This window comes from Agelaius phoeniceus, chromosome 5, assembly GCF_051311805.1.
Source record: "Agelaius phoeniceus isolate bAgePho1 chromosome 5, bAgePho1.hap1, whole genome shotgun sequence".
Lineage (NCBI taxonomy): Eukaryota > Metazoa > Chordata > Aves > Passeriformes > Icteridae > Agelaius > Agelaius phoeniceus.
This window is the reverse complement of record NC_135269.1, coordinates 377,827-405,816: the sequence shown is the minus strand read 5'-3', so window position 1 is coordinate 405,816 and position 27,990 is coordinate 377,827. Positions and strand designations below refer to the sequence as shown.

General features: G+C 42.3%; 1 protein-coding gene across 1 annotated transcript; it reads right to left on the bottom strand.

The window, feature by feature from the left end:
- Positions 1-27,989, bottom strand: ETNK1 (ethanolamine kinase 1). Its single transcript, XM_054631090.2, has 8 exons — positions 27,674-27,989; positions 19,041-19,300; positions 18,206-18,346; positions 17,359-17,501; positions 11,358-11,441; positions 9,816-9,976; positions 7,811-7,884; positions 1-6,776 (listed from the first exon to the last, which is right to left on the bottom strand). The coding sequence occupies exons 1-8, from the start codon at positions 27,827-27,829 to the stop codon at positions 6,704-6,706; spliced, it is 1,092 nt and encodes a 363-aa protein (XP_054487065.1). The 5' UTR covers positions 27,830-27,989; the 3' UTR covers positions 1-6,703.
- Position 27,990: the final 1 nt, after the last annotated feature.

Sequence of the window (27,990 nt, the reverse complement as noted above, 5' to 3'; positions counted from 1 at the left end):
TGCCATTAGAAACCAGCTTTATTGTTGCACTTTGAAATTATTTACACAATATAAATCTCTTTGAAAGGTACATTACTTCATTTAATCAGTGGTAGAAGGCCTTAGAATAGTTTCCATCACATTTAGCTCAAAAGAAATACAGTTCACTCCAATGAATAGATGATGCACCTAAACACCACAACACACAAGAGGCAGGGGGACTCTTTGGGGGGATGACAGTGCTAGAGGATGACAAAGGCTCTTTTACAAATTGAGCTCAGTTTACTCACAGGACACGAGTGGACTTGTGTTTAAAAGAACACTGAAAACTCCGCAGTAACAAAGAAAATGACACAAAATGGAAAATATTCCTCATATGCTGTGGCCCTGTGTCTGCAAGCGCTCAGAGGGTTTCAGTGGAGAGGCTCAAACCAAGGGCTCCAACTTGAAGCCACACCTCAAAGATTGGGAACATCCTCCGTGCTCAGACCATCCAAAGCATTGTGCACAAACAGCAGCATTAACTACCACACTGTGATACAAAATGGTATAGGGAAACTTGCTACAAAATAAAACAACTCTTTCACACATTGAAGGCTGGACACATTTTCTGATAACACTTAGGAATTACTACTACCAAAAATTTAGAAACACATACTTTTTCTCCAGTTCATGCTGTATTTTTTCCATTTTAGACGATATTTTTACATTTCTCTTCCAGGGTCTCTTTCATCTTGCATTTTGTAAGGGTCTCTATGTGGGGGAAAAAACCCAAAACCACTAAATAGAGGAAAAACAATTGCAACGCCACAAAAATAGGCTGGTGCAGCACCTGAAGTTATGTCAGCATTTAGCATCAAAGTTTGCTTGCTAGATTTCAAGTAACTTGTTTTCCTTTCCTTTTGATTTCTATGAAGTTTCCCTCTGTGTCATCTCTCAGTAAGACATTGGGGAAGTCCATGAACTAAATTCCACAGTGCAGGGAACTGTGAGAGCAGCTTGACAACTTCAGAGGGCTGCAGAAACAGAGTGTGAAACCTTGAACCAAAACTTTGGTCATCTGGTCAAGTCTGGCCATCTAAGGTCCCAGTGGTCTTCAGGGCCATGCCAGTCAGTTTTCTGACATTTCCCAACAGTAATAAAACCCTTTATGACAGAATTCTGTGCAGAGCACCATCCACACTATCAAATACACAGCAAAGCCCAAACCACAATGTATTGCAAACTAAACAGCTACAAAGGTGCTTCCTTTTGTATAAATGATTTTTTGAACAGTCTCTTCCCTCTCTCCACAGGTTGACTGGTTTCCTAGTTACATAATCTCTACAGATCAGACCAACTGTAAAAGTCACTTAAAAACATTTTAAAATCAAACAATGCCTTATCCAGTGTCTCAGCACTTCACTTGGATGGAGCACCTCCTATAGAACCAGCCTGTGCAAACATTTCACACATTTGCCTTCCCACTGGGGGTCTCTAAGCCACAAAGTCTGGTTTGATCCATCACATTCCATCTGGAGTGGTGTGATTCCTCACTGTGGAGAGCCCTTTCCTAAAGATCCTGTGCCTGGTTAACAGAACACCTACCCTGCACAGGCTCAAAGCAGGGCTTGGTTTTTCCTGTCTTTCACAGCTATTGAAAACAATCAGCTTGCCACTCACAGTCATAAAGAGGGAGGAGAAATCATCTGCAAGACTGCTCCACATCAGCCTCGCATTCCCTTCAGGTCTGAAAACACTTTCTGCTCCACTGCCATGATTACAGCCTGCTGCGCCGGGAAGATGACAGCAGACAGTTGCCAAGTGCAGGAGTTCAGCAATCTTAACACACAACAAATAACAGAAAACCATGAAAACAAGGAGCACACAAGCACCTGAAACAGACACTGAGACATGCTCAACCTGCTCTGCTAACCAGAACAGGGACTGCCCCAAACAAGAGATCACAGCGTCACTGCGGTTTGGAACAAAGCTTTATTTCATCAAAAGTTACCCAATGTTAAGATTTCTTTTGGTATGAGTAACAAAAGAGTATTTGAAATCTTCTGTTACCTACCAAAGGCTTTAGAAAAATCTGAGCTTCATTCTGAAACAAACTTTACCCTTTATAATTTGCTCTTGTCCTTAAACCATGAGAGTAAACAAGCATATTCAATACCTTGCTACAGCAAAAACTTGAGATTCCAAGTGAGTGATTTCCTTTTACTTACATTTATCAAGCCCATCCCTCCTCTTGACTAGCACTTCTTGGATAAACTCACTTCCCAGGACCTTTGTAACCTCAAGTGTCACCACAGGTAAGGCTGAGAGGTTCTACAAACTGCATCAAGGTCAATTTGTCAGATGGAGAGCAAGATTTGCAAACCAGAATTCTCCAGCTGAGGTATTCAACACACCAGTGAGAAGAAGAAACTAAGAGCTTGAAGGACACCATGGAGCTCATAACAGACAATGAAAGGCAACAGTGATGAAACACAGTCAGGGAAAAAATTAACCTTTGTTATGTCTGTGTTTCCAAGGTTAAAGGCCTCTTCAGAAAGGGACTTCTTACACAAAAAAAAATTCTGATGAGGTCAGAGGTCATGCACTGACAAAGCAGAATGTAATTTTAGTCCAAAAGGAAATAGTGATAAGCCAAGTATGGAAAGGAAGATTTTAGACTCATGTTTATGCTAAAAGAAGTAGGACTGTGGGCACAAGGAGGAGGGGGAAGGAATCACACACAGGGAAAATATCTCAGCTATAAGTTTTAAATACTCTATAGTTCTAATGTTGAGGTAAATTAATTCACAGAACTCTGAGTGATTTGGGCATTCAGCATTAGCATTTACAAGTCAGCAACTAATCCTATTAGGAGGTTACATCCACCAGAAGCATTTGAGGGACTCTATCACAGCTACCTCAATCAACGTCCCCATGGGAGCACACACCTCAGGAGTGCTTCAATCCAACACCCTTAGTTTAGAAGTCAACAGCATTCAAGAATGAATAGGAAATGTTTGGAAGTTTAAAGAAACAATTTAAACAGCTTTCCCTGTCCCACTGGTACTGCAGACACCTCTGACACATGGTTTGCCCTATTATTAGAACAGATTTTCTCTTAATCTAAGTACTGAATAGATCTCTTCATTCCCAAGAGCAAGATTTCAAAAAAGCTAATGGGGGGGGGGGAAAAGACACTGGGTGTCCAAGGCTATAAATGGATATCTTAACATGAAAGTATTATGCTGCATTATAAATCAATCTAACAAAAGAAGTCCGCACACAGAGTTAAGATTTCTTCTTTACAACAAGATTTCTACAAAATAGGAGAGAATACAATGCAATACACAAGTCCATAAATGCAAGATAGAGTACAATTCACACTAATTTACAAATGGTTATTTACACTGTTGTATATACAAGTACAGTCAGACCTGGTCAATGCAAACTTCACATCCTTTTAAAAAGCAAATCAACAAGTGGCAATGAAGGTATTTAAAATTATGTGACAGGAGACTAGTGACCGTTCAGAAAGCTTTAGTGCTTGAGTGACCTAAGAAATTAGGTCTGGATCAGCCAGATCTGACTGCAGAAATGAGAAGGAAAAAAAATCACACTATTCTGCTTTACAAAAGCAACCAGGCCACTACAGTCTATTGACTTGATGCTATTTCTGCAAGAATGCCCAGATTAATGATCCTCTTTATATTTACAATATAGCTTTAACTACAGCAAGAATTATTAATTTTGGCATTCATGCCCTTAGCTTAAAAAAGGCAACAGAGTATCTTCTTGGCAAGTCACAGTCAAAACTACTACAGGATGTTTCTAGAGCTCAGTCATTTTTTTGTCCTCCTTCCAGTATCTTCATGTTGCTATTACAGAGACCAAGATAAATTAAGTGAAACAAGTACATGTTTTCTAGTACCTAACTTACATTCAGAATGTCCTGTATTCACAGTTTCAAGCTACCTTACCAACTGCAATGCAAATTACTACTTCCAACTGAATGCATCTGCAGATACCTCCAGGAAACGAGGATATCCGAATGCTACTGGCTCAAAGGGACGTGGAACAAGGCTCAAGGCAACTGGCATTGCATTTTGGGAGATGCTTTACAGTATTTCCTCAGAGATGATCACAAATGGATTTAACCTGCACTCCTCTGGAGAGAAAGCTGATGCAGAGCAGTGCTGAAGTGAATTCCAAGGTGCAAACTTAAAGCCTTGACCAGTACTGCAAAGTCCACCACTGTAACCTGTGACAGTCCTTGTGCTCCTTCCAAGCGGCTCAGGAAAAGCTGGGACTGTTTGCTACCTGCTTCAAAGTGCCTTCACAGGATTCCCTCCACAGGGATGAGACTGAGCTGCACTCAGGAAAAGCTTTGGTTCTGCGGAAGCAAACTTCCACTCCTGCAGTTATTGCTACTTGAGCTGTACAAACAAAACACTACTGACAAAAATTACAGTAACTCCAAACCTAAGTAGTACTGGTACCTGAAAAGGGAATGTGTTTTGCCAGCCATTGGGAAAACTAGGATCTGTCAGCTGTTGGATTTCCCAAGACCAAATGAACTTCACAGCCTTCTCTCAAAATACTTCATAAATACAAAGCAACACTGTCAGAAATAAAGCCATTGCTTGGTAGAAAATAGTAACAAAGAGTTCAAAAATCTTTAGCAATCTTAGTTCCAAGGACATCTTGCTGAACTTAAAGGAAATACAAGACAGCAGGGTATTATTCATCAAATGTCAGTAAAGTCCATAGGGAGAAAGTACAGAATATTAAGGACTTCAGTGCCTTCATGAGCTCTAGCAACATCCTTGATAACTGCTACAAAGTAAATTATAAATGTCTATTTAAGCCATTTGTTTCAAATCAAAGAGAGTTTGTCCAGTATAGTAGCCTCCAGCTAATGAAAACGGTTACCTCATTTCAAGTTACAAAAAAACTCCCAGCTCTCCAATTTGTATAAAGATTTTTAAGGTTTTGACTGAATAAAAATAAAATGAAAACATTCACAGATTAATATAAACAAGAGGAAAAACAAATCCTAAATGGTGCTTTTGTAAAACAACAGAATACCATTGGAAATGGTCTTTATTGGTGAAGATTTTTCATTCACATGAGTTTTCTTTGTCCTGAATCACTCCAAGCTTTTGTAAAGCACACGTGTATGTAGGTGTGTACATGCTATACACACATGCACACACTGCCATGTGCCATAAAGCAATTTTGAATAAATATCTTTGCTGGAGTCTGTACAACAGACTCCCCAGCTAAGTTTGTGTTTGCATGTGCTCGTGCACACACACAGACTTTGTACACGTGGGCACTTATGTGACCAAAGTGCAAAGTTTTTCAGAGTATCATCAGAGTCTGCCTAGCCCCAAACCACATTGCTGGGCTTGAGCTTTCTGCTGTGGGTTCCTTCCCATCTCCTGCCCCCCAGCCCCACCCTCCCTTTCACAGGTAAAGCCTCTTTTCCACACAAACTTATGCATTGTTCCATTAGGTAAACATTTTCATTTAACATTTTGTAATCCAGACCATTCTTGGTATAATAGCTTTAAGAAATAAAATGTGTGAGATGATCAAAGCCTCACTGCCAAAGTCATACACTTTCCCATAATGTCCTTCACACTGGAGGCTTTCAGAAGCAATTTGCTGACAGAAAAGAAAAAAGAACCACCAGACATACCAGAATTTGCACAACTACAGGGCCAGGCAGTTAAGACTTAAGAGTCCAAGGTGAGAAGGGGACAAAGCAGAAAGTTGTCATCGATACAGGAGCTGTGAGCCTGTGTCTTGCTCCCAGTGCCACAGGAGCTCTGCTCTCCTATCTCGGGTCCAACAGTCCGTTCTGCCACTGGAGCACAACAGATACAGACAGCAGAGTTCAAATCCAGGATCAAGTTGCAAAAAGGAGGAGAGATTTGGAACAGTGGTGCTTTGATTCTAAGAGTACATGTAATAAAACAGCAGCTTTCCCAGAAGTTGGGCATGGCAGGCTGTCCGCCCAACACCAGCGGTCGGGACAAGATCCTCAGAGAATCTTGTGGCCACAGAACTTCAACATTTCTGCAGCCCAATCCAGGCCAAAAAAAAAATAATCAAGGTGTTATTTATCATTTCAACAAGCTGCTTGATTCTTGTGCAAAAGAAAAGTACCATTTATGGAAAGCTACCTTTAAAAAAGGGGGGGAAAATAAAAGATCATTCCAACCCTTCTCCCTAGCTACACCACACTAGAGATCTCACAAGTCTATCTCACTCCTTTTGCTTACAGGCCTCTAAAAGAACAATTGTCTCTGACATGTCTTCTTCAGCATAAGTGAATGCAACTTCAATAAAGTAAGTTGTTACACAAATCCTTTGGAACAACTTCACTGTCTGCACCCAACTTTAACACAAACTGATGAAAGCAGCAACGGAATCATGTTAAACGTATAATAAATAATTCACATACAACATATGTTAACTTACAAAGAAGGATTAAATTGCCATTTCTACAACTTTTTATAGATTTAGCAAGTTTCTAATCCGTTTTGTATCAACAGCAGTACGTATGTTCTTCATAATAAATTTAACATTGAAGGACTGTCTAGAGGCATTATTTATAAAGCAAGAACCACCAAGTGAGCATTACAGCACTTCAACAAATGTTTAGCTTTTTTCCAGTATCTGTTCTCAGAAAAGATTCAGGGGTTGTCTATCCACTTGGTAAGAGTCCTCCTCTTCGTTACTCAGGAAGAGTTAACGCCATGACCTCCAGTTTCATTTTGAAATACTGGTTAAACCGAACAATTGCATACCTGGGCAAAGGGAGAGAGACATTCCTGGTTAGGAACAGCTAACTCTTCACATGACAATAGCCATACCAAGGAGGACCAGTCAAAATTCCACTGACCCCAGCACCCTGCCTCCAAAATTGACTCTTAGCAGCTGCCAAAGGAAGAAACCAGGAACAGAGCAATATCATAGAACTTCTTCTCTACCACCCCCCAATCCCAGCTTGCAAAAGAGATGCAGCTCCAGGATTACCAAGGGTAGAGGTTTAGTGTCTGACTGTTTTTAAAGGAGTGTCCCTCAGGTGCAGTGCCACAGGAATTTTGGATCCCAATGAAAAAACAGAATCTCCAGAGCTCACAAGTGTTTGGGTTATCCCGGTGTTCTCACGCCCTCCGGCGGTCACTGCCCGGTGCTGCAGCCACCCGGGAGCCCACATGGGCCTTCCCCACAAAAATGACATTACACAGCCCGAAAATCCCTCAAACCCGGGACCTCCTGCCAGGTAAAATGATGGATCCTATCACCTTACTCGGTCCCCAATGGAGACGTTAATTCCTCTGCTTGTTGCCATGAAAGACCATTTTAAAAAGGCCACAGACACAGATAGCCACCTGAAACAGACCTTAACTTCCAGGATCAATATTCCATGCAGTAGGTAATCAAGCTCTTTTGCACTATATCCTTGACCCTCACTGTTGCAAATGTAGGTCTGGCCCCTGACTGATAGCACACCTTACTGACCACCTTAGCTTCCATGCCTCTGTCTCCCCAGCAAAAAACACTTGATGCCCAAAAGCATTATGTTCCTTGCCTTGAAAGCCATGTGTTTTAGCCCAGGGACACACAATTTAGAGAACTCTCAGCAACAAAAAGCACTGACAGACAGCTTTTACTGCCTTCTTCTCCCTAACAAATGAAGAGTTTTAGTGTATGATCAGAGAGGTCAGGTGTGTAGCTCAGATCTCAGTGTCTGATAGCTGGGGTGTTGGACTAAATGGCCCCACAAGTCCCTTCCACCCTTCAGTACCCCGTGATTGTACATGGCAAGCACACTTACCCTAGAAAATCAAAATCAATGGTGGAATATTTGGCTTGAATTAGAGCCCACAATCCCCAAAAGAAGTGTGAAGCCTGAAAGAAAAAGACAATAGCAGCAAAAATTAACCTTATCTTAAATCTAACATGTGAACATATTCTCACAGAGACAAAACTTCATCTATAAGAGAACACTCAAACCCAATCTTTTTGTAAAGTCATTTGATCTCTCTTTACCAAAGAGATTTATAAGCAGTATTACAGAATAAATTACTCACAAGCAGACAAGGAAATCCATTGGAGTATAACTTCCTCCTCGTGTTGAAAGCAGCAACTGATTGCTGCTTTTCAAGAGAAACAATGTTCCATTTACAAACTATGTCATCTATTAAGCAGATTGTTGTATGACTATATACACTATGTTAAAAAAACCCACAGAAATGTAACCACCACCTCTACTGCTGTAAATTTCTATTACTCCACATGTATTGAACTCCAGTGCAAACAGGAAACTCCTTTTGAATTTTCAATTTCACCCTTAGGCCTGTATAATTACACTCACTTTCTCTGCTGGCTTGGACAGAGAGATGTAATGCTTTAAGAAAAGCTCTACTTCATCAGCATTTACACAAATTTCTCATCTGGTCCAGGCTTACTTGCATTAGGAGCCCAGACAAGTAGCCTGGAGGCCTCTACTCACTTTGAGATTGAAATGGATCATACTAATGATATGATGTTAACACACCTCAAAATGAACACGTGATGGCCATAAGCTTGACAGTGGCCTCTGGAAGACACTTCTGGACAGACCCTGAACCTCAGTAGATGACTGCTTATACTAACTGCCTAAATGGCTTCCTGAAGCTTGCATGGAACCCTTGACCAGGAATTCAGTAGACATCCACGGACACAGCTGAAAACCCCTCAAAACAGCAACTGATCTGTGCCCACGTGAATCCTGTGCCTCTGGTTCAGATAACTTGGCCAGAGAGCTGCAGTTCATCACCCTGCATCAACATCCATGAACTGGCTGTCAAGTTTTCCCTTCCCAAAGCCCCCACATGACCTGACACAGGAGCCACAGGGTGTCCACCACAGGTAATCTACAGGCAAGTCCTGACCTGCTCTCTAAACACGTCTCCATCCTCTTAAACATCACCATGGCCACTGTTTGGAACTGACAAAAAACTGCTATTTATTCTCAAACAGACCTGCAGCCTGCTAAACTGCAGCTCCAAGTACCCTAAATGAATGGGCTAGCTGAATTGGACAGTAACAACTAACATTTTAAAAGAATAGCAGCACACAAGCCCTTGTTTGTAAAGCTTGTTTAATAACCAGCTTCCTGTTAACTCTATGTCCTCACTGCAGCCAGTAGCTTTTGCCAGAAAACCCAGGGTATTGCAGTAACAGAGGAGTGCTTGAATTAGTAGGAAAGAGGACTAAAATTAAAATAAAAATAACTACAAATGTTATTCTCAGAAGAAAAAACATACAAGCACTTTGGCTGTAACATTTCATGTCACATCATCTAGGCAAAACAAGATCAGCAAGAGATTCTAGAGTGACCTACTTATCTGCAAAAGACAAAATAAATTAAATCCATATATTCTAGTTTAACAGAGTGTTATCCTCTTATTTTAAAAAGGCTTTTAAAGCTTGTATGTCTTCATGAAGCACTACCTTGTTCTTCTGTCTTCTTACCACTACAAGAAAAAGCTCAACACAGATCCACAATAAGCTGCGGCCAACTTAGACTTGCCAGGCCAACAGAAACCCTCCCTCAAAGTTCATCTCCTCATTTTCTGAATGTGCAGTGCCTCCTTCATCAGGAATATCCTACAGAGAATATTTAATAGGCAACAGAGAAGCAAGTTTCCATAGAACAGCAAAGTTTTATTTCTCATGGAAGTTTTCTTTACATGTCACTACACTCAAATTCAAGAAAATAGCAACTACATTTGTCCAAAGAGTATCAGGTTTCTCTGCATCATTTAAAATATTCTAATCAAGTGTTTGTTACTCACCAGTGCAAACTGATTGACTTGGACATACAGAACTTCAACTTCTTTTTCACTGACTTCTGTGCCAAATCCTTTATATTCTTTGTAGGCCTCAAGGTAAGATCTCAGCCATTGCTCCTGTAATTTTCTGTTGGGATAAAGGCTGTAGTCTACCTCATTTACTCCTAGGAAAAAGACAAGAACACTATCAGAACCTTATGCTGCACAAAAAGACCATGAGAAAGCCTTTAGTACTACCACTAGTAGTCCCTTTCTGTGCCCCTTCCCACCCCAACACACAGGCACAGACTGGTGTGAACAAATACCACGTTTTTACTTTAACCTCACCTTAAATTACATGCTGCCAAGAATGTCGCACATACAAATCAGAGTGTTCCACACTACAAATTTATGTTTTCAGCCAGATGGAGTCTGCCTGTATGCTGGGATTCAACACCATGGGCTTTGAGAAAAAGCTTAAGAAAAGGTATTTGCTTTATGAAACAAAAAGCCTCACAAATAGATCAAATATGACATGTTCTGTAGGAAAAGAGACTTGTATGCCACAGCATCCCAAGCCAAATCCGCAGATGCATCCCCAGTTATCTCTGAGCCCACGTCTGAAATGAGTGTGCCTCTCTCCTCCACAGGGCACTGGAAGAATTAGGAGCCCATAACTCATTTTTATCCCATTTTTCCTCCTATACTGGAGGTGCTTACTCACAGGCTATAGGGAGCCTGCCCGGAGCCCCAGGCCTGGATCACAGTTCACTGTCACTGTCACTCACAGTGAATTCAGGAATCCTCATTAATTTAACTTGCTTTCCAAATCTTTAAATTACCAACTATACAACTCAAATCACCAAGTACACACTCTGATTTCTTCTTCTTTTTTTTTTTTTTTTTTAAAGTTATCTAAACTGAACATTGTGAAGCAATTGGTAGATTAAGGCTCTTCATTTCACCCATCTGCTCTGATCATTATGTAGGTTTTCCCTACTGCCCATGCTCTGAAATAGTACAGCACACACGTGAGGTCATTTCTCCTTTATGGAGTAAGGGGAATGGGCACTTGCTGTAAAAAATTTGAGCTAGTTAATAAATTAATCTAAAAACACCATATTCCTAAAACCCCACCTTTTCCCTATGACATAGTCTGAGCCTTTACTTCTTGTTTTGGGACAGGCCAAGTACTTGGTGCAGAGGTTGAAAACCACCACCAAACACAGAATCCTGCCTTTTGGCACCGTGGAATCCCCCAGGATGCTGTCACCACAGTATTTCAGGACAGTGGGCTGTCTCTGCTGTGCCACCTCACAGGAGGAGAGGGTGAAAGCTGTGTGTTCTGAGCTTATCTAACTATCAGAACTTAGGACACGATGTTTCCAGCTCTGGCCTAGAAGACCTGCAAAGGAAGGGCACAACTGGTCTGCAAAATGAGGCAGCAACACATCCTGAGCTGACAGCTGTAAGCATGTAACCAGATACACAAACAAAAACAAGAATGAGTTTGCTGGGGTTTTTAGTAAAACCAGTCAACTCTCACCTCAGAAACCCAATTCTCACCTGCAAATTCATTGAAGTGATTTCCAATGTCATAAGCCAGGTAGTTGTACCCAGAGTACTCATAATCTATGAACTGCACATCCCCTGTGTGAGAGACAACAGCAGCAACATTAAAGTCCACATCAAATCAAGCACCAGCCCTGATCCTCTGGTGTCCCTAGAAGATTTCTGGGGAAAACAAACCACAAACCCATTTGTACCAAGTTGTGTGCACTCAGACATTTCAGGGTAAGGCTGTGACTTGTACAATATGAGATATTGAAGGGTAAATATTCATTCAGCAAAGCTCTTATGTTTAGAGCTTACCATTCTCTCTGCTTCAGGTCTGAGTAGGAGAATTTCAATTTTAAGTTCTACCACATGAGGGCCTCCCTTACTCTCAAAATGAGAAGTACAGCAGCACATTCTTTCTTTAATCTTTATGTAGAAATAGCAGATCAGCTTCTCCCTGACTAAAAAGTAACAGTCCTGTTTATTTATCACACAAATCTGCAGCCACAGTGGACCAGCACATTGCAACACGCTGATACTTCCTGTTTCCTTTACCACTCTTACAGAGCAAGATTACTCCAAACTGTTGCTTTTTTTAGGCTGGATTCAACCAGCCTCAAGAAACCATCAGACCAAGGTGGCCAAAGCTGCCAAACTATGTAGCATTGTGCAAAGAAGGGCTGATCAAGCAGCAAACACAGCCCCAAATGTTTCCAAACTGTGTTCACCTGCACTGAAGCTGGGGAAAATGCATTGAAGCTGCTCAAGAGTGTCCACAGCACACAGAACACTCAAAATGTAAATGGGATTGATCAGGTAAAACTAGAGCTCTTGTATCCTAAGGAAAACCAGCAAAAATACTAAAAAAACAGGAAATTAAGCAATGGGTTAACAGAAGATCTGTTTGCACTAGAACATTAAAAAGTAAAACCTTAAATTTCTCACTGCTATACTGAAATAAGTAATTTTCACCATTGCACCCTTATCCCTCCCTATACTCTTTTTTTTTTTATCACTACCTGCATTCTTTAATATTACCAAAAATATTCATTCTATTACAATGAAAACTCTTTTAACATGACTTAAAACTCTAGGCTAAAAAGAAAATCAAGAACAATGTTGAAATTAAGTACATTATGTATGTATTTCCTAGACTAAGGATTTTAAATGCCTTACACTGCCTCCTTAAGATTTAGGAATATTGTACACCTCAAGTAAAATAGTTTCACCAATGTCCTGACCAAGTCAGCACAGAAAAAGTTTGTTAGAAGTGTTCTTTGCTATGCAGTTCATCTTTGCCATTCTTGAACTCTTAATACAATTATGTTTTCCAGATGGACAAATCTTTTTGTCTAAGCACTTGAAATGGAAATTAAACAGCTGCACCTGTGCTCTGCCTGACTGGCAGGGTCCCAGCCTTGCCCTTGCCACTGGCTCCCTGCGCTGCTTTTCACAGCACACACGCCTCTAAAGCCAGTTAAAATCCCAGCCCTGGCTGATGTCCTGCTACACAAGTCATCTCCTGACCCCCTTCTGCCCCCAGACATTTAATATCACTTGTATTGAGAGGTTTGTTATCTTCCTTCCTCACCTAAAGTCCAAACACGGCAGGTGGAAGTCTGCTAGTAAAATATGGACATAAATACTTTAAATGTTTCATTAGCAGATTTCACCTAGAACATCCCTAGATGCCACCATGAAATTTTAATTACATTTAAACAACTTACTTCCAGATATAAAGAATATTACACAGAAGCAGAAATTGAAGCTAACAAGATATGGGTGGGGCTGTTACCAGGCGCTGTCCTCACAAAGCAGGAACAAGGACATACCCAGCCCTTGGGTAGCAGATGGAGAAAACCTGGCAAACTCCCATTTGATAACACAAAAGTTCAAAGCAAAAAAATGCTTTGCATTTACACTGATCCATTTCAGACTCATACTACTGTGCAACTCAACCTTTTAAATTAGCTTTTGCACAACTGCTCAAAATAAATATGCACAGTTCTTTCTGTAGAACTGAAAGCAAAAACTCTGACGTTTGCTGCTTCAAAAATGTGCAGCATAGATGTGCTTATACATATAAGTATACACACATACATCTGCCCTGCTTTAGGAAAAGCAGAAGAAAGTCTGCAGTCACTGTTTAAATTTATTAAAATAAATGTATTTTAAGATTTACTGCAGTTCATATGAGAAAGGCACTTCTAAAAGCCCTGGCTGACGTTACTGGCTTAGCAGGTAGCTGTTGTTTCAAGGTTTCCAAAAGATACACAAACTGTACATCCCATCAATATTCCTGAGAGCAAGAGACACTGGTCTAAGTGTATTTGTGCTTTACTGAAATGAGAAAATTTGAAAACAAGCTCTCTGGAGAAGCTATGGCTATTGACAGAAATAGACATGTCAGGAGTGGGGAATATTTCAAGCTGAAACATATTTCTTTTTTCCAGGCATTTCCTAGGGCAGACAACATGCAACACACCCCACAGAAGGCACAGGAAGATGCAGAATTCACTATATTCCATGTCCCAGAAATGCACTTTTACACAGATCAAGTAGCAACCAAGAAAGCATCTGCTGGATCTCCTGAGGGATCTGACAGGTAGGACACCTCTCCTGCCAGCTGCTTTTCCTTTCCAATGGTTTCCCAGGGAAAGCACCTCCCCTGCCAAGTCCTGGCTGCAGCTACCAGAGCTGAGGGATGGACCCTGAGTTCTGTCCCATCCTGCTCACTGAGCCCCTGGAAAACAGCCTCAAAGTCAAGGATCTGTGCTAGGAACACACTTGGAAATTCACAAACAGCTCACCCACCCAAAGGATAATTTTAGCTATAAATACCCAAAAGAGCTCAGCAAAACAAACAGGTTTTTAGATCAAAAGCAGAAGCCTCCATCTTCAGAAGCACTGAGCACCCACACACTCCTACCAAGGATCATAGAAAACATTGGGTAGGCAGAGGGAATAAACAGAACAAAACTATCCATCTACCTACACAAAACTCCCTGCCAGCTGATTTTCATATATGCAAAAAGAGCACACACACAAACAGAAACAACCTCTGATGCTGGATCTTGAACAGCAAGTATTTGAATACTCTTAAAATATCAGGTATTTTTGGAAATTCCCAGGTCACGCTGGGAAAAAAAAAACAACACAACCACAAAAACCAGACAAATTTAGGAGCATCAGAACACAAGGTCTATAAATAAGCAGCACCAAGCTTCAAGCGTATTTTGAATATTCTTGATGTGAAAACTGCAATAAAAATGTGAAGTGCTGAACTATATCCTTCAAGGGGTAGATGACAGTGATAATTATAAGTTATGTAAAGTACCACTTGCAGATTTCCATATCCTGAGTGACTGAGAATGGACATTAGCAAAACAGCAAGAGGCAGAGTTCTCTCAGCCACAGCAGGAACAAATTCAAATCAGATGAGTGAGACTCCATTAAATGAAGTTAACACTCAACATGCTCTTCCAGGCTCATAAATAAGGACAGGAGACTGACTTTGCTTAGAAGCAGTATGTGGCATGACTGTGATTTTTCTTCCAACTCTGAAAACTTGATGGGAATTTAATGCAGAGGACAAGTCTAAGGCAAAGCTCAGGAACAAGCCAAAATTATTCATACTGCATTGGACACAAGTCCTAGTACATCCTGATAGTCTGTAGCTTAAACACATCCCCACACATCCCTCCAACCAGTAAATGTGCAAATTAAGCATTCAAAAACAAAATTATAAATACAGTATTACTAAAACAAATAAATGATGTTTTCTTTGTGACAGCTTCTGAAAAGCCAGACAATACTACCAGTTTTGCACAGATTTTAGTGAGGAATAAAGAAAAAATAAAGTAGTTAATCTAGAAAATCCATTTTCTCTTCTTTTCAGTTTAGGGTCACCAAGGTCTTTTGGACACACAGAGGCTTTTCTAGATGGAAGAGTGAATTTAGTCAGAGTATTGCATTCACCAAAAATGTTAACTACCTTCAGACAATTGGATGCCATGCCTAGTGGAGCTCATCTTTTAAAAGATTACATTTTGTGCTCTTGCACAATTTTCTTTTATACCAAGAAAAGCTTTTGCTCTGCCAAACACAATTCCAGTTATACATGTTCCTTTACAGTTAAAGCTGAGCTTCCTGCTGATGCTCTGTAAAAAGTGTGCTATAAAAAACAGCTTCCAAATGACAACCATGCTTTCTACAGATGGCATTGAGGATTGGTTACTATGAAAATGGTCCCTGCTGTACCCAGACTGCACAAGTTTCACAACACAGTACACATACAGTGTTCAAACATAAGTTTAATAACATATTTACTTCACATCTCCAAGTGTTTCCCCCAGCTGTTTACAGCTTGCTTGAAGCCTAAGTACTTTCCAAACCTCCCTCTCCCCACCCAGTCTCCAAACTCTAAACACTCACACACTTGTTACTGCAGGATTGCCCACAAGGGATGCACTGCTGGCATTGTTTTTCCCCCTTTCTGCTTACAAAAAGAAAAGCACACAGCATTTGTTTTTCCAATTAGGAGCTTCAAGCCTATCGACCACAACAGGGAAGTTTTGAAAGGGATTCCTCAGATCTTTTTCTTTGTGTTGCTTGCATCTGCTATGAAAAGTGACTACAGAAATTACTTTTATCTCAGTGGGTCTGCTCTGGAATGCTAAAAGCCAAGGCAATTTCAGCACTAAAAAAAGCCACATGGTAAAAAGAGATTTCGTTTTGGTACTACAGTATCACAACTCCAAGTGTGTAAGACCACAAGTCTGGTCTTATGCACACCTTTCATGCTTCCCCACCTTTCTCTTTTTAAGAAGAGCTATAGTCCATCATTGAAGCTCAGTGAAACCTCTCAAGCTTGGTACTGAATTCACAGAATTTAAAGTTTATGTTACTAGCATTGTTAGTGTGCATACACACATACAGGCATATATAAATTACAGCAATTCCCTTCAAAGGTAGCAATACTCAGAGGGAAACTTGGACACAAACCACCAAAAGAGTTTATTCCCTCAGTTCACATGGTGATGCAGAAATGTGTTAGCACATACAGCCAGTTTTCATACTGGAACCAGCACCAGCTTGGTTTTGTTCTTGTTCTTTAGGAGTTAAGGCACATAACTTACATACCAACAGTCCTACTCAACTGGCACAAAAATATGCAGCTACTAGAAGGAATGTGTCATCCTTGTTTCAAGAGAAAGCCTTGTAATCTGATTAGTCACATTCAGCTGAGCTCAGGTATTTGAAATGGGAGGAAAATGGTGTATTTTTACTGCACAGTGGCCATTTTAGTGTCACAAGTTTGCCTTGCTTGGTTTAATTCCTGATTGATTCACTCAGTAACCAAGCCCCAAACTACTAAAATCAATTAGCTGTGGGTTTATATGGAAGCTTTAACAGATCTCAATAACTTGAACTATGAGTTAAATGTATAGTAATAGAAACAAAACTCTAATTCATTTTTCCCAAGATGTGTGCTGCCTACAATTGTTTAAACAAAGCATTTACAAAAGAAATCCTTCAAGATGTCTGTGTACCTCATGCAGAAAATAAATGGAGCTACTGAATGCAGTAATTAATATCACTAAGACACTTCATTATGAAAGGGTATTCCCCACAATCACAAACCAGAACAAAATGTTGCAGGAGACAATTTTCATGTTATTTTCTATACTTGCACGATCTTTTCTTCCTAAAAGCTTTATACACCCAGAACAGAATTAGCCTTCAGTTACATACTTTGAAGCCCAGGCATACAAGCAAGCTGGGGATTAACAAATTCACGAGGTCATTAAAGAAAAGCACGGAACACTGATTTTCTTCCCCTATACAGTAGCATGCAGAGGAGAATTAGCTAATGAAGCACAGGTATCACTGCCATTACACTGGGTCTCCAAAGCTCACACTGAGTTCACCCAAAAAGTGAGTAAAACACCCCCACTGCTGCAGCACAGCAATTACAGCTCAGACAAAGCCCCTCACTACTCACACCTACCTCTTTTCTTGTTGTAAATAATATTCTTACACAACAGGTCGTTGTGGCAGAGCACCACTGGTGAGCCTAAATTTGACAGTCTCTCCTTCATCCAGGCCATCTCTTCCTGAAGAACTTGAGGACTCGGAATGTCCCTTAGGAACCTTTCCAGGTGTAAGGAAACAGAGTTAACAGTTAGGACTCTGCTCCAAAGCAAGCATTTGTAATGAAGCACTTTTCTCTACATTCTTCCTGCCAATAATTCAACAGACCCTCTCCCCAATCAGGGCATTCTTTCCCAAGGCACAACAGTGGTCAAATTATGACAATTGTTTTTCTCTGTCCTCCCCAGAAAACAATTTCTGGGGATTATCTGTGCTGTAAACACAAAAGCAATCCAAGAATCAGGAGCAGAACATGAATACACTCCCACACATTTTAAAGGTGCAAAGATTAAAAGAAAGAATTACTGCATGAATTTCATTCACTTTTTGTTCCCATTCCAGTACCTCCTCCAAGAAAAACACACAGCAGTATTAGGTACCACATGTATCTATACAGAGGAAATCAGCACTGAGTTTGAGTCTAGTCACAGATTACACTTCAATGGCCATTTTGTCCTCTGCATTTTCAGCTACCTATTCACCTTCTCTTCGTTTCTTAAGAATTTGATGTTGTAAAAGAAAAAACACTTTGCTAGAGCATTCTTTAATTGCAATGCAGCAAGTCCATGATTTCAAAGTCACATGAAGAATATTTTTAAGCTGGAGTCTGCCTTCTGAGCGACACAAAGTCTGATGATATTGTACAAACACAAACTGCAGCAGAAGGAATGTGAAGTCTGGAAAGAACATGATGAAATACCCACCTTTTATTTACTTCCTCATCTGCAAATTCTGTGGGTATGAGAGAGAAGTATTTCCCCATTTTCAGCCACAAATTGGATTTAGGGATCCATCCATTGTGTGCATGAATAGTATGGATTTTAGCAAGCTGTCTAGCAATGAGTCTAAAAAAAATTAAAATTAAATTAGTTTTATATTTGACTGAAAAATTCTAAAAAATACAGCTCAGGAATTCAAAGAGGGTTTAAACAAGAGGAGCACAGCCATAGGGCAGCACATTTCAAGACTCAAAGTTCATTAGGATCACTACCTGTGTGTAGGGAAGGGGGAAGGATTGGAGTTCAGTTACAGCACACAAACTTCACCTGCATTTACAGTCTACTCTTGCTTATTTTTTCCAAGTGTTGATTTAAATTAGCTGCTATTTTTAGGCAAATACATTTCAGCACACACATGAAAAACTAAAATCTTACAACATCAGCACTTTCTGCTCACTGCTAACAGTTTAAAAAAATCATTTCTTAGTGGAACTTTCTGGTATCTATTCACAAAAGGAATGTCTTGGAAACAGCTGGAAATACTTTAACCAAGTTGAGCCCCCATTCAATGACCTCTGCAATGGTAAGATGTGCAAGTGTCAAGCACAATATCCAGACCTTTAATGAGTACAGTGCTCTGTGGAGGCAGTGGGGATCGCTGTTCAGCACTGAAATACCAGAACTGAGGCAGTGTGAACACCAGCTTAGCACAGGCTCACAGAAATACACCTTTTCTGCTCAAACCCCAGAAGTCCCTCAGGCCAGGCACAACTTCCTACACACACAATGAAATGAGACCTCAGAGAGTTTCAGAGCTCACCTGAAGATGTCAGGGTTGCAGACGTGCTCCGGGTCCAGGGCCTCTCCCTGCATGAACTCGTAGCACAGGCCGTTGTTGAAGGTGCAGTAGAGCTGCGGGGCGCAGCCGTGGGCCTGCAGCACGCGGAAGCTCTTCACCTCCTCGTCCCTGTCCACCAGCAGCTCCGTCCTGTTCCCGTAGATCCGGACCAGCACCACGTCGTCCCTCGTGTCCCCCACGTAGCAGCCAATCAGCTTATTGGTGATGCCATCAGTGAACAGCTGCAAAGCACACACAGCACAGTGGGCAACCCAATCTGCATCCCCAGCAAGGAAGGGAACGCTGAGTTATTGGGGATCCCACCATGAGCAACCCCAATCTGCATCGCCAGCAAGGACAAAGGGAACGCTGAGTTATTGGGGATCCCACCATGAGCAACCCCAATCTGCATCGCCAGCAAGGACAATGGGAACGCTGAGTTATCGGGGATCCCACCATGAGCAACCCAATCTGCATCCTCAGCAAGGAAGGGAACACTGAGTTATTGGGGATCCCACCATGAGCAACCCAATCTGCATCCTCAGCAAGGAAGGGAACACTGAGTTATTGGGGATCCCATCATGAGCAACCCAAATCTGCATCCCCAGCAAGGACAATGGGAACGCTGAGTTATTGGGGATCCCACCATGAGCAACCCAAATCTGCATCCCCAGCAAGGACAATGGGAACGCTGAGTTATTGGGGATCCCACCATGAGCAACCCAATCTGCATCCCCAGCAAGGAAGGGAACGCTGAGTTATTGGGGATCCCACCATGAGCAACCCAATCTGCATCCCCAGCAAGGACAATGGGAACGCTGAGTTATCCCTTAGCTCCCCAAACACACATGTTTACTAGACTGAGCACTAGGAAATAAAATCTTAAAGACAGAGGAGTATCATGAAGAAAACACTCGAATGTAAATGTGGGGTTTTTTTGTATTTGCAGTCATGTCTCTTCTTCCACTTTGTGCACTCAAAACCCTAATTCTTAATTCAACCCTTCTACAAAACATCCTCACAGTAAAACAAGCAAGCAGCAAAAAGCAGCTTCAAGTTGGATAATAAACATTTTTTAATTCTTAATAGCAATGAGGTCAGAAAGCCAGCTGAAGAAACCTATTTATCAGCATCAGAATACTAAGTGTTCAATGACAACAGTTTGATTTCCTTATTTACTCATGTCCAGTCGTGCACCCTCTGATATGACTCAAGCCCCAAGGCAGGCCCAGGACAAAAACACTGACAAATGCAGTGATCTGTTGTGTGTCAGGTATCACTCTAAGCCATAGTATCCAGTGAAAAAGTGCTTCTGCTAAAAACACACAGCAACAACAGCAAACACACCTGCAGGCATCATCATTCTTTAGAACCTTGACAGTTTGGGTGGGGTTCTGTTATGGGCTGGGGGGAGGGAGGTGCCTTTTAACATAAACCCGGAATTGATTTATTTAAAAAGTATCAAGTTCACTTTGCAGAAGTGATTTTTCTTGAGTTGTTCAAGTCAAAAAATCTCTTGTCTGCCATACTTAGATGAAAGCTTCCAAAATCTACTTTAAAGAAAAAAAGGTACTATGAAAAAAGGTACCATGAAAAGCTCTAAGGTAATCAGAAATAGTGATACTACCAAAAAATATGCTCATAGAGCTGGTGCAAGAAACAGTAAGAATTTGAGTTGTTATGTAGTTGAACAGAAACTGCTGGGCACATTACATCTTCTGTCATAGGTCTATTATCCCCTTAAAACAAGTTTCATTAGCACTAATAAAGAGAAATCTGCAACAAGGAAATTGGACTCCCTCAACTGTTAATTTAGGAACTCTACTGATTAGCATCTATTTGTAACATGCTGCTACAAATAATTATTTACACCCAGGAGCACTTTAGCTCTTGCTTCTGAAAAAGGCAGAAGGGTTCACTTACTTTTCTAATAACAGAATTCAAAGCAGACAATTTCCATATTCCATCATAAGAAAACATCTAGTGTTTGCCACCACCAGTAAAAGAACATAATAGTCACTTTACTCTTTTATTCAGAACGCCTTTACCATTTAAAGGATCAGCTTAAAGGCCTTGCCCAAAACATAACCTGGAACGAAGCAGAGCAACACAGGAGTTCTACAGCCAAAGTGTCAGCTGAGCATGAAAAGCAGAGAACAGACTCTGATCATGTGGATAAGATCATCAGCAAAGTTTCAAGGCCACATGGAAGAGGATGGAAGAATCTACAGGATGCAATGAAAGTAGAGAATTCTGGGAATAAAATAAAAAAAAAATACCGAGAGAACAGAGGTTTAGAAGGCAATGCAACACATAAAAAACCTCCAGCAGCAAGGTTCTGACACGGCTGTAATCCACAAAAAGTTAATTACTGTGATATGTGCTTATCACAGCTCAATACATACTTTCACATGAGCTGATACAAAGGCAAAACTAAACTCAGAAGCACTTCTGGAAATTATATTTATATACTGCCCACGATCAGATCTAGCCTGAATCCAAGGCTTTCTAGAGAAAAAGAAACTCTTTGATGAAATGGACTCAAGGTGAGAAAGCTACAAATAAGCCTAAGCTACTCAAGTGTCAGAGAGCAGCACATGGTACAAGCAAGACATGAAGCACCTTTGAGACAGCTTACCCTAAAAGCACTGTTACAAGGTTATGAGATTCCTGGAAAGGGCACATGATGCATCTGCCTCCATCTAATAAGCAGGTGTTCCATGAAAAGCTTCTTTCTAATCCCTTTGTTCCAAGCGTTCAGAAGAATGAAAACGAAATTGCAATCACATGTAGCAAGAACAAATAGACAGAAATAAAAGTGTCATGGGGCAAAGTAGAAAGTACTTATGACTCAGAAGGGCTGACTTTTCCCTTCTAGACTGAGTTATGACATCCACAGGAGGAGGAACTCAGGAAACAGTACTGCAGTGCCATAAAAACACAACAGTGATGTGAAACTGAAGCACAAACCAGCAGGAATTCCCCAGATTCTGCTGCTGAACCCCAGACTTACTTTAAGATCTCCAGAAAGGAACAGACTCCAAAACATGATTCTTTAATGCTCACAAACCTTCAACTGGGTATTTTAAATCCAAATTGATCTTTTTTCTGGAAAAGTATAGTCTACACAGGCACATCCACAGGTATACAGGTCAAGAACTGAGCTCCTTGGAACAAGGCTAGTTATTTCTGTCTGTAGCTATTGTAGCTGCCTTCCTGTAGCTATCCACAAAAGAAGGACAAAGTACAGCTGCAGGAAAATGCCTTGGGTAAATGCCCACATAACCAGCCTCATTCAGAGGTCTCCAGGCTCTGGAGCCACATGCTCCAGGTCATTTCACTCAGCAGGTGAAAGTGGCTGTCTGCAGGATTTAGGGGGTCAGATGATGAGGAGCGACATCATTTGGTGTTAAAAACGCCAAAAAAGCAGGAAGGGAGCAAGGGTGCACACTGCTGTGTGCCAAGTTCAGCCAGAGGCTGAGCTCCTGGGGCCTGTGCAGGACAGCAGGACGGACACAGCCGTGCTGGCAGCAGATGGAGCTGCTGGAACCTTCCCAGGGCTCTCCTGGCCTACAAACCACGCACGCTTCGGCCTCACCGTGTGGGGGTTTCTCTTGGGCTGAGGGCTGCTCTGGACTGGAATGCATGACAAGATGTCAAAGGCTTTGGGGTTGGGTTTTTTTTGTTTGTTTGTTTTTTGGGTTTTTTTTTTAATGCCAGGGAAAAAAAAATAACGAGTTACTTATTTCTCACCTTGTTTCTGAAGAATATTCTTCTACCTGAAAACAGTCAGCATCAGGTAACTAGTTAACACTTTGAAAGTGATGAATTGGCTTTACAAATTTTGTGATACTGACTAAAACAGCTACAGATTTTTAAATAACCATAATAGTTGGGAAAAAGCTAATAGGAAAAGAGCCTAATACTTTATTCTAAATCAAAGGATGGATTTGCTGCTCCTCCCCCAGAAGATTTTGAGGTGAAATGCCTGGGGGCTGGGGAGGGAGGGGCAGAGGGACAGGAACTGAACTGTCTTGGACTGTTCCTTTCCAATGCTGGAAGCCTGTAGCATAAATTACCTCCCTTGCCATGCACTCCTCCAAGCTGTGCCTAAACAAACATTGATTCCCTGTAATCACAGCCTCAGTCACACTAAGCACCCTCTACCATGCACAGCTGAATTTCATCAGGCACATCACTCACACGAAACGCCACTACAGTGTCTGCCCCACACAGACACCACACAAACCTTTAGAAACAGGGATTGAGATTATCAGGCTTCATCAGAAGCTGAAACAGACTGGAGAAACCAACCCAGCCTCCAAGGACATCCAACCCTGCTGCCATTTCCCCTTGACTGTGGCGCTGCCTTCAAGGCACACCTCAAATTACAGCTTTTCCACAAAACATCAGTAATGCAGCCCAGGCTGCAGCTCTGACTTCTCTCATTCTTCTCCTCACTCATCACTTCTCCATTTGGAGCCATCAGCACTTCTCTGTGGATTCAGGCCTTCCTCTTTATGTGGCAAGTGCTTTCTCAACTGCTCAAGCGGGTGATGTGCCAAAACCAGCTGAGCAATAAACATCTCACTTGAAAAATGTTAACAGCACTGAGATACAAAATAAAGTTAGTTTATTTACTTTGTTTCCCAGACGCTAACATTTTCAATTATTTCAATGCTTTTAAACCCACGCTCAGTCTGTTTAAATAAACTAACAAATATTCCAACAAGTTCAGAACTCTGAACCAAATGACAGTTTGTTATAAAAAGATATCAAGATCAACACAAGCAAATAAATTCAATCAGCAGACAGAGAAGACTGCCTGAAGAAAAGCTAGAGTGCAAGTCGGGATGAAAAATCAAAGCAAAAAAGACAAAAGCTAAGCTGGTAAACATAGAAGCAGGTGGGTGGTTGTTTCACTGGCAAAAGTACAATTTTTTGTAAGCCTTGGGTCCATCCCATTCACATTTCATAGCTGCAGGAACAAATCTTTGCAAATTATAAAGTGTTGCAGTAGCAAAATCATGCCAAGTGCTGGTAAGTGCAAAGACATGTAAATCCAGGAGAAAAAAAAAAAAAACAACCAAAAAAACCCACAGTACCAAAAAACAAGGAACGCCCAAATATTTCAGAGAATTAAAAAAAGCAAATTAATCCAACTTATTTGGAGGTGATAGCTGCTTGCAGGATTTGCATGGGGAGGTTATGGAGTGTCTTTATGAAAAATTTAATCCCCTTTGCAAAACAAATTCTTTCCACCTCTCCTCAGGTTGCATCCAGGACAGGAGCACTGTTTGCCAGCCTAACATTTTCATTATTTTAGATCTTTGAATGATTCCTCAACAAATTTTTTCCCACCTATACCGTTCTGGTCTACCCAAATAATGGTATAAATTAACACTATTGGTATTAAGCCTTTTCACCAATAAGAAACAGGCAGCCTTTATTCTCAATACTAAATATTATTTCAGAATGGTAAGAAATTCTGACACAGTGCAGGTTTTCCCTGCACTGTAACATTACACTGCAGAGGAGAAATTGTGCATTATCCTACTGAACCCTCCTTTGCCACCAGACTTACGAGAGGCAGACAGTCATGGGATAAAAGAATCCTGGATCAGCACTGCTGAAGGGGTAACTAATTCTCCCACACTGTAAGCCAACACCCATCTTCCCTGAACCTCCACCAAAGGGAAAAAACAAGGAATTTGTAAGGTGGGAAAAAAAATCCAACCTGTGAGCACATTTTTGCGTAGGAAGGGTAATACAACCTCTTTTAAAAAGTAAGCAGTAAAGACAATTAAGTTTTTATATTTCATTAAGAATCACGCAGAATATAAAAAGTGGAATGCCCACTGTCAAAATTCAGGCAAGTTTACAAAACTCAGAAGGCCTGTTTTGAGCCAGAAGAGCATTTTTAAATGAAAATTAAAAACCCTGTTTCTGATGTTCACAACAGCCAGTTTCTGAATTTAACAAGCAGTGAGTTTCTCAGCAGAAGTTTGGGGGAGACCTCCAAAGATTACTTCCAACCCAAACTGCTCAACATTGCAATTGCTAAAAAACACAGAGAAAGCAAACCTCAGCGTTCAGGAGTTGGGAAATCAAGCATCCAACTCCATGCAGTTCCTGGGACATTTTCAGCTGACAAGTGCACAGCATACACGAAGATGAGTGTTCAGGCAGAAAAATTCTGTTTCTCCCTAGCAATGTGGGGTAACTTGAACATTTGTACTGGCCTGTAGGGACAAAATTCACCTATAACTTCATACAAAGGAGATACATTACAGTGTAGCTGCTTCTGTTTCAAAAAGTAACAGGTGATGCTTCTGATGTTATAGCCTTGCTGATAAATAATGCAATAAAAATCAATACCTTCAGTGCTTACTTTCATCCTCCATCCTACATTTGTGTTTGATGCTATGGTGCAAAAAAAATTCAAATGCTAAAATATATTCCTGATATCAGGTACTTATAAATCTTAGGGAAAGCAAGGATTAAGCATTAACCTATCCTAACTACAGTTTCAAAGTTGTTTAGCTGACTAAACAAGTTAACACACAACAGTAAATTTTTGCAAGAGAAGTTAATTAACTTTTTCAAATCAAACTCTGGACTCTTCAACTGCTTACTAAGTGTTCTGACCCAAGAATTACTAAGAGCAAAGGTAGCAAATGGCAGAGTTCAGCTGAAGAAGCAGCAGTAGTTCATTAAACCCATCACTGTGCTATCATCAAACCCATTCTTCGTCCACTCTGCTGTTTCAGATTAGTCAGGGATATTTTCCTGACAGGAGTGCCACCCTCATCTCCCTCCCGAACACACCCATCTGGAGGGAGGGCTCCGGGGCACCCTGCTGCTGCTCACTGCCAGAGAGCCCACACCCGTCTGTGCCCTGCAGGTGCCCCGTGGATGTGCTCCGGCTGCTGCTGGAGCCGGCTCCAAAGCACGGCACTGCTGCTCCTGCTCGCCCACTGCGGCAGCCAGAGAGTTAAAAACAACAGGCCAGGGCTGAGGGCTTCGTGAATAGAGCCTCTTCCGCTGTTCCAAAGGAAAACGCCGAGCTGAGAGGCTGTGCTCCTACAGTAACTAAACTCAAGACATCTTCTAGGCAGAAACCTCTAACCACAGACAGTGATCTCCTACTTCACTTCCATGTGACCAGACAACAGAGACTCTGTTCCACACCAATAGTACTGGTGGTTTTTATCCTGTTAATTGTTTCTTGCAAAGGGAGCAGCAAAAGGAAGTAACTTTTTTTTTTCTTAAAGCTACTACCCCTTTACCAAAAGGATAGTCATCCCTGCTTAACAAAATAATGTTCTGGTTTCATTTTTCAACAAACCTGAATGAAAGACAATTTTTTTTGCTGAGAACTGCAGTCATCAGAGAACCAAAAAAATAAAACTATTCATAACTTTATGTAGCCCTCCAAGGAGCAGCAAGTTGGATTATGCTTATGGACCTCTTCCAACTCAAGATATTCTACCAACTTTAACAACCTCATTAGTTTTACATGTTGTAAAAAGCTATTTTCATCTCACCTTGAGATGTTGGGATTGTGCATAACTTATGGCCACTATCTGAAACAATTACTTAGGAAAAGCTCACTAGCTTTATTTTCATGCTAACTGAACTGTCATGTGTCAAGTTCCATTTTTCTTTCAAGACACCAGAAAATTTCAAATTATATGCCATTACCTCAAGGTGCTCAGCTTTCCTACACAAATTACTTCAGCAGCTCTCCAAAGAGGAACTTCATTGAGATGAGACACCTCCACGTAATAACAACTGCTGAATAACGCAGCTGAGCATATAATAAAGCGCTCAACCAACCACGGGCTGAACCGCTATTTCCGCCAGGCAAACTGGCCGGAGTTTTTGAGTCCAGGGGCCATGTTCAGTATATTCTAGAAGCACAAAAGCAGCCAATCCTCCGGCAGATGACTCGTCATAAGTCCCAGTGCCTGCTCACCTAGAGAGCAGCAGAGACAGCAGCGGTACTTCTGCCAGGAGCAGCGAGCGCGGGCCTCAGCGGGGCCCGAACCCCATGCCGGATGCGAGCACAAGACAGATATTTACTGTGGTCTTTATTGCAGGAAGCACCCGACAGGGCCGCACCGCCCGTGGGAGCGCCCCGGGCGGCGGAGGGCCCCGCTGGGCCGGCCCGTGCCCCGCTGTGCCCCGGCTCGCCCAGCCGGCACAGGCACGGCCGCTCCCGCGCCCTCCCTCGGCCCGGCCCCGGAGCGCTCCCCGCCGCCGGCGCGGGCAGCCGAGCTCCGCCGGGCAGGGCACGGCAGGAGGAGGACGGAAGGAGGGAGGGATGGAAGGAAGGAAGGAAGGAAGGAAGGAAGGAAGGAAGGAAGGAAGGAGGCAGCCAGGGATGCTGCGCGCCGCCCCGCCCCGCCGCCGGGCCGCCCAGCAAATGGGGCTCCGCGCAGGGGGCTGCGGCGGCGAGCGGGGGAAGGAGGGAGGGAGAGAGGGGAGGAAACAAGGCGGCAGCTCCCCCGCACAATGGCCGCCCGCCCTCGCCCCTGCCTCGCCTGCCGCTCCCCGCCCTGCCGGCCCGGGCTGCCGCAGCCCCGCGCCAAGCGGCCCGCGGACCCCCGTACCTGCAGCGTCACCTCCTCGGGTCTCCAGTGCGGGCGCAGCCGGCGCAGCAGCTGCAGGGCGCCCTGGCGGTAGCCGGGCCCCTCCCGCTCGCTGACCGTGATGTCCAGCTTGGGCACCTCCGGCGAGCCGGGCGGGACGTGGATGTAGTTGGACATGACAGCGGGCAGGACGCGGCGCGACACGGGGACACGAGAGTAGGAGGCCCTCGCTGGTGCTCCCTTCGCGGCGGAGCCGGCAACTGACGGGGAAATTTCCACTTGGGCTCCCGATAAAGCGGCTCCTCCTCCCCGGCTGCGGCGCGGAGCAGCCTGGGAGA

Bases quoted from the DNA above. Each gene is read 5' to 3' on its own strand.
- ETNK1 (XM_054631090.2), bottom strand. From the start codon at position 27,829: ATGTCCAACTACATCCACGTCCCGCCCGGCTCGCCGGAGGTGCCCAAG. The intron at 17,502-18,205 runs GTGGGTATTTCA...ACACCTGGAAAG, and splicing joins GATGAGGAAGTAAATAAAAG to GTTCCTAAGGGACATTCCGA. The intron at 6,777-7,810 runs GTAAGTGTGCTT...CCCTTTGCCCAG, and splicing joins ATTGATTTTGATTTTCTAGG to GTATGCAATTGTTCGGTTTA.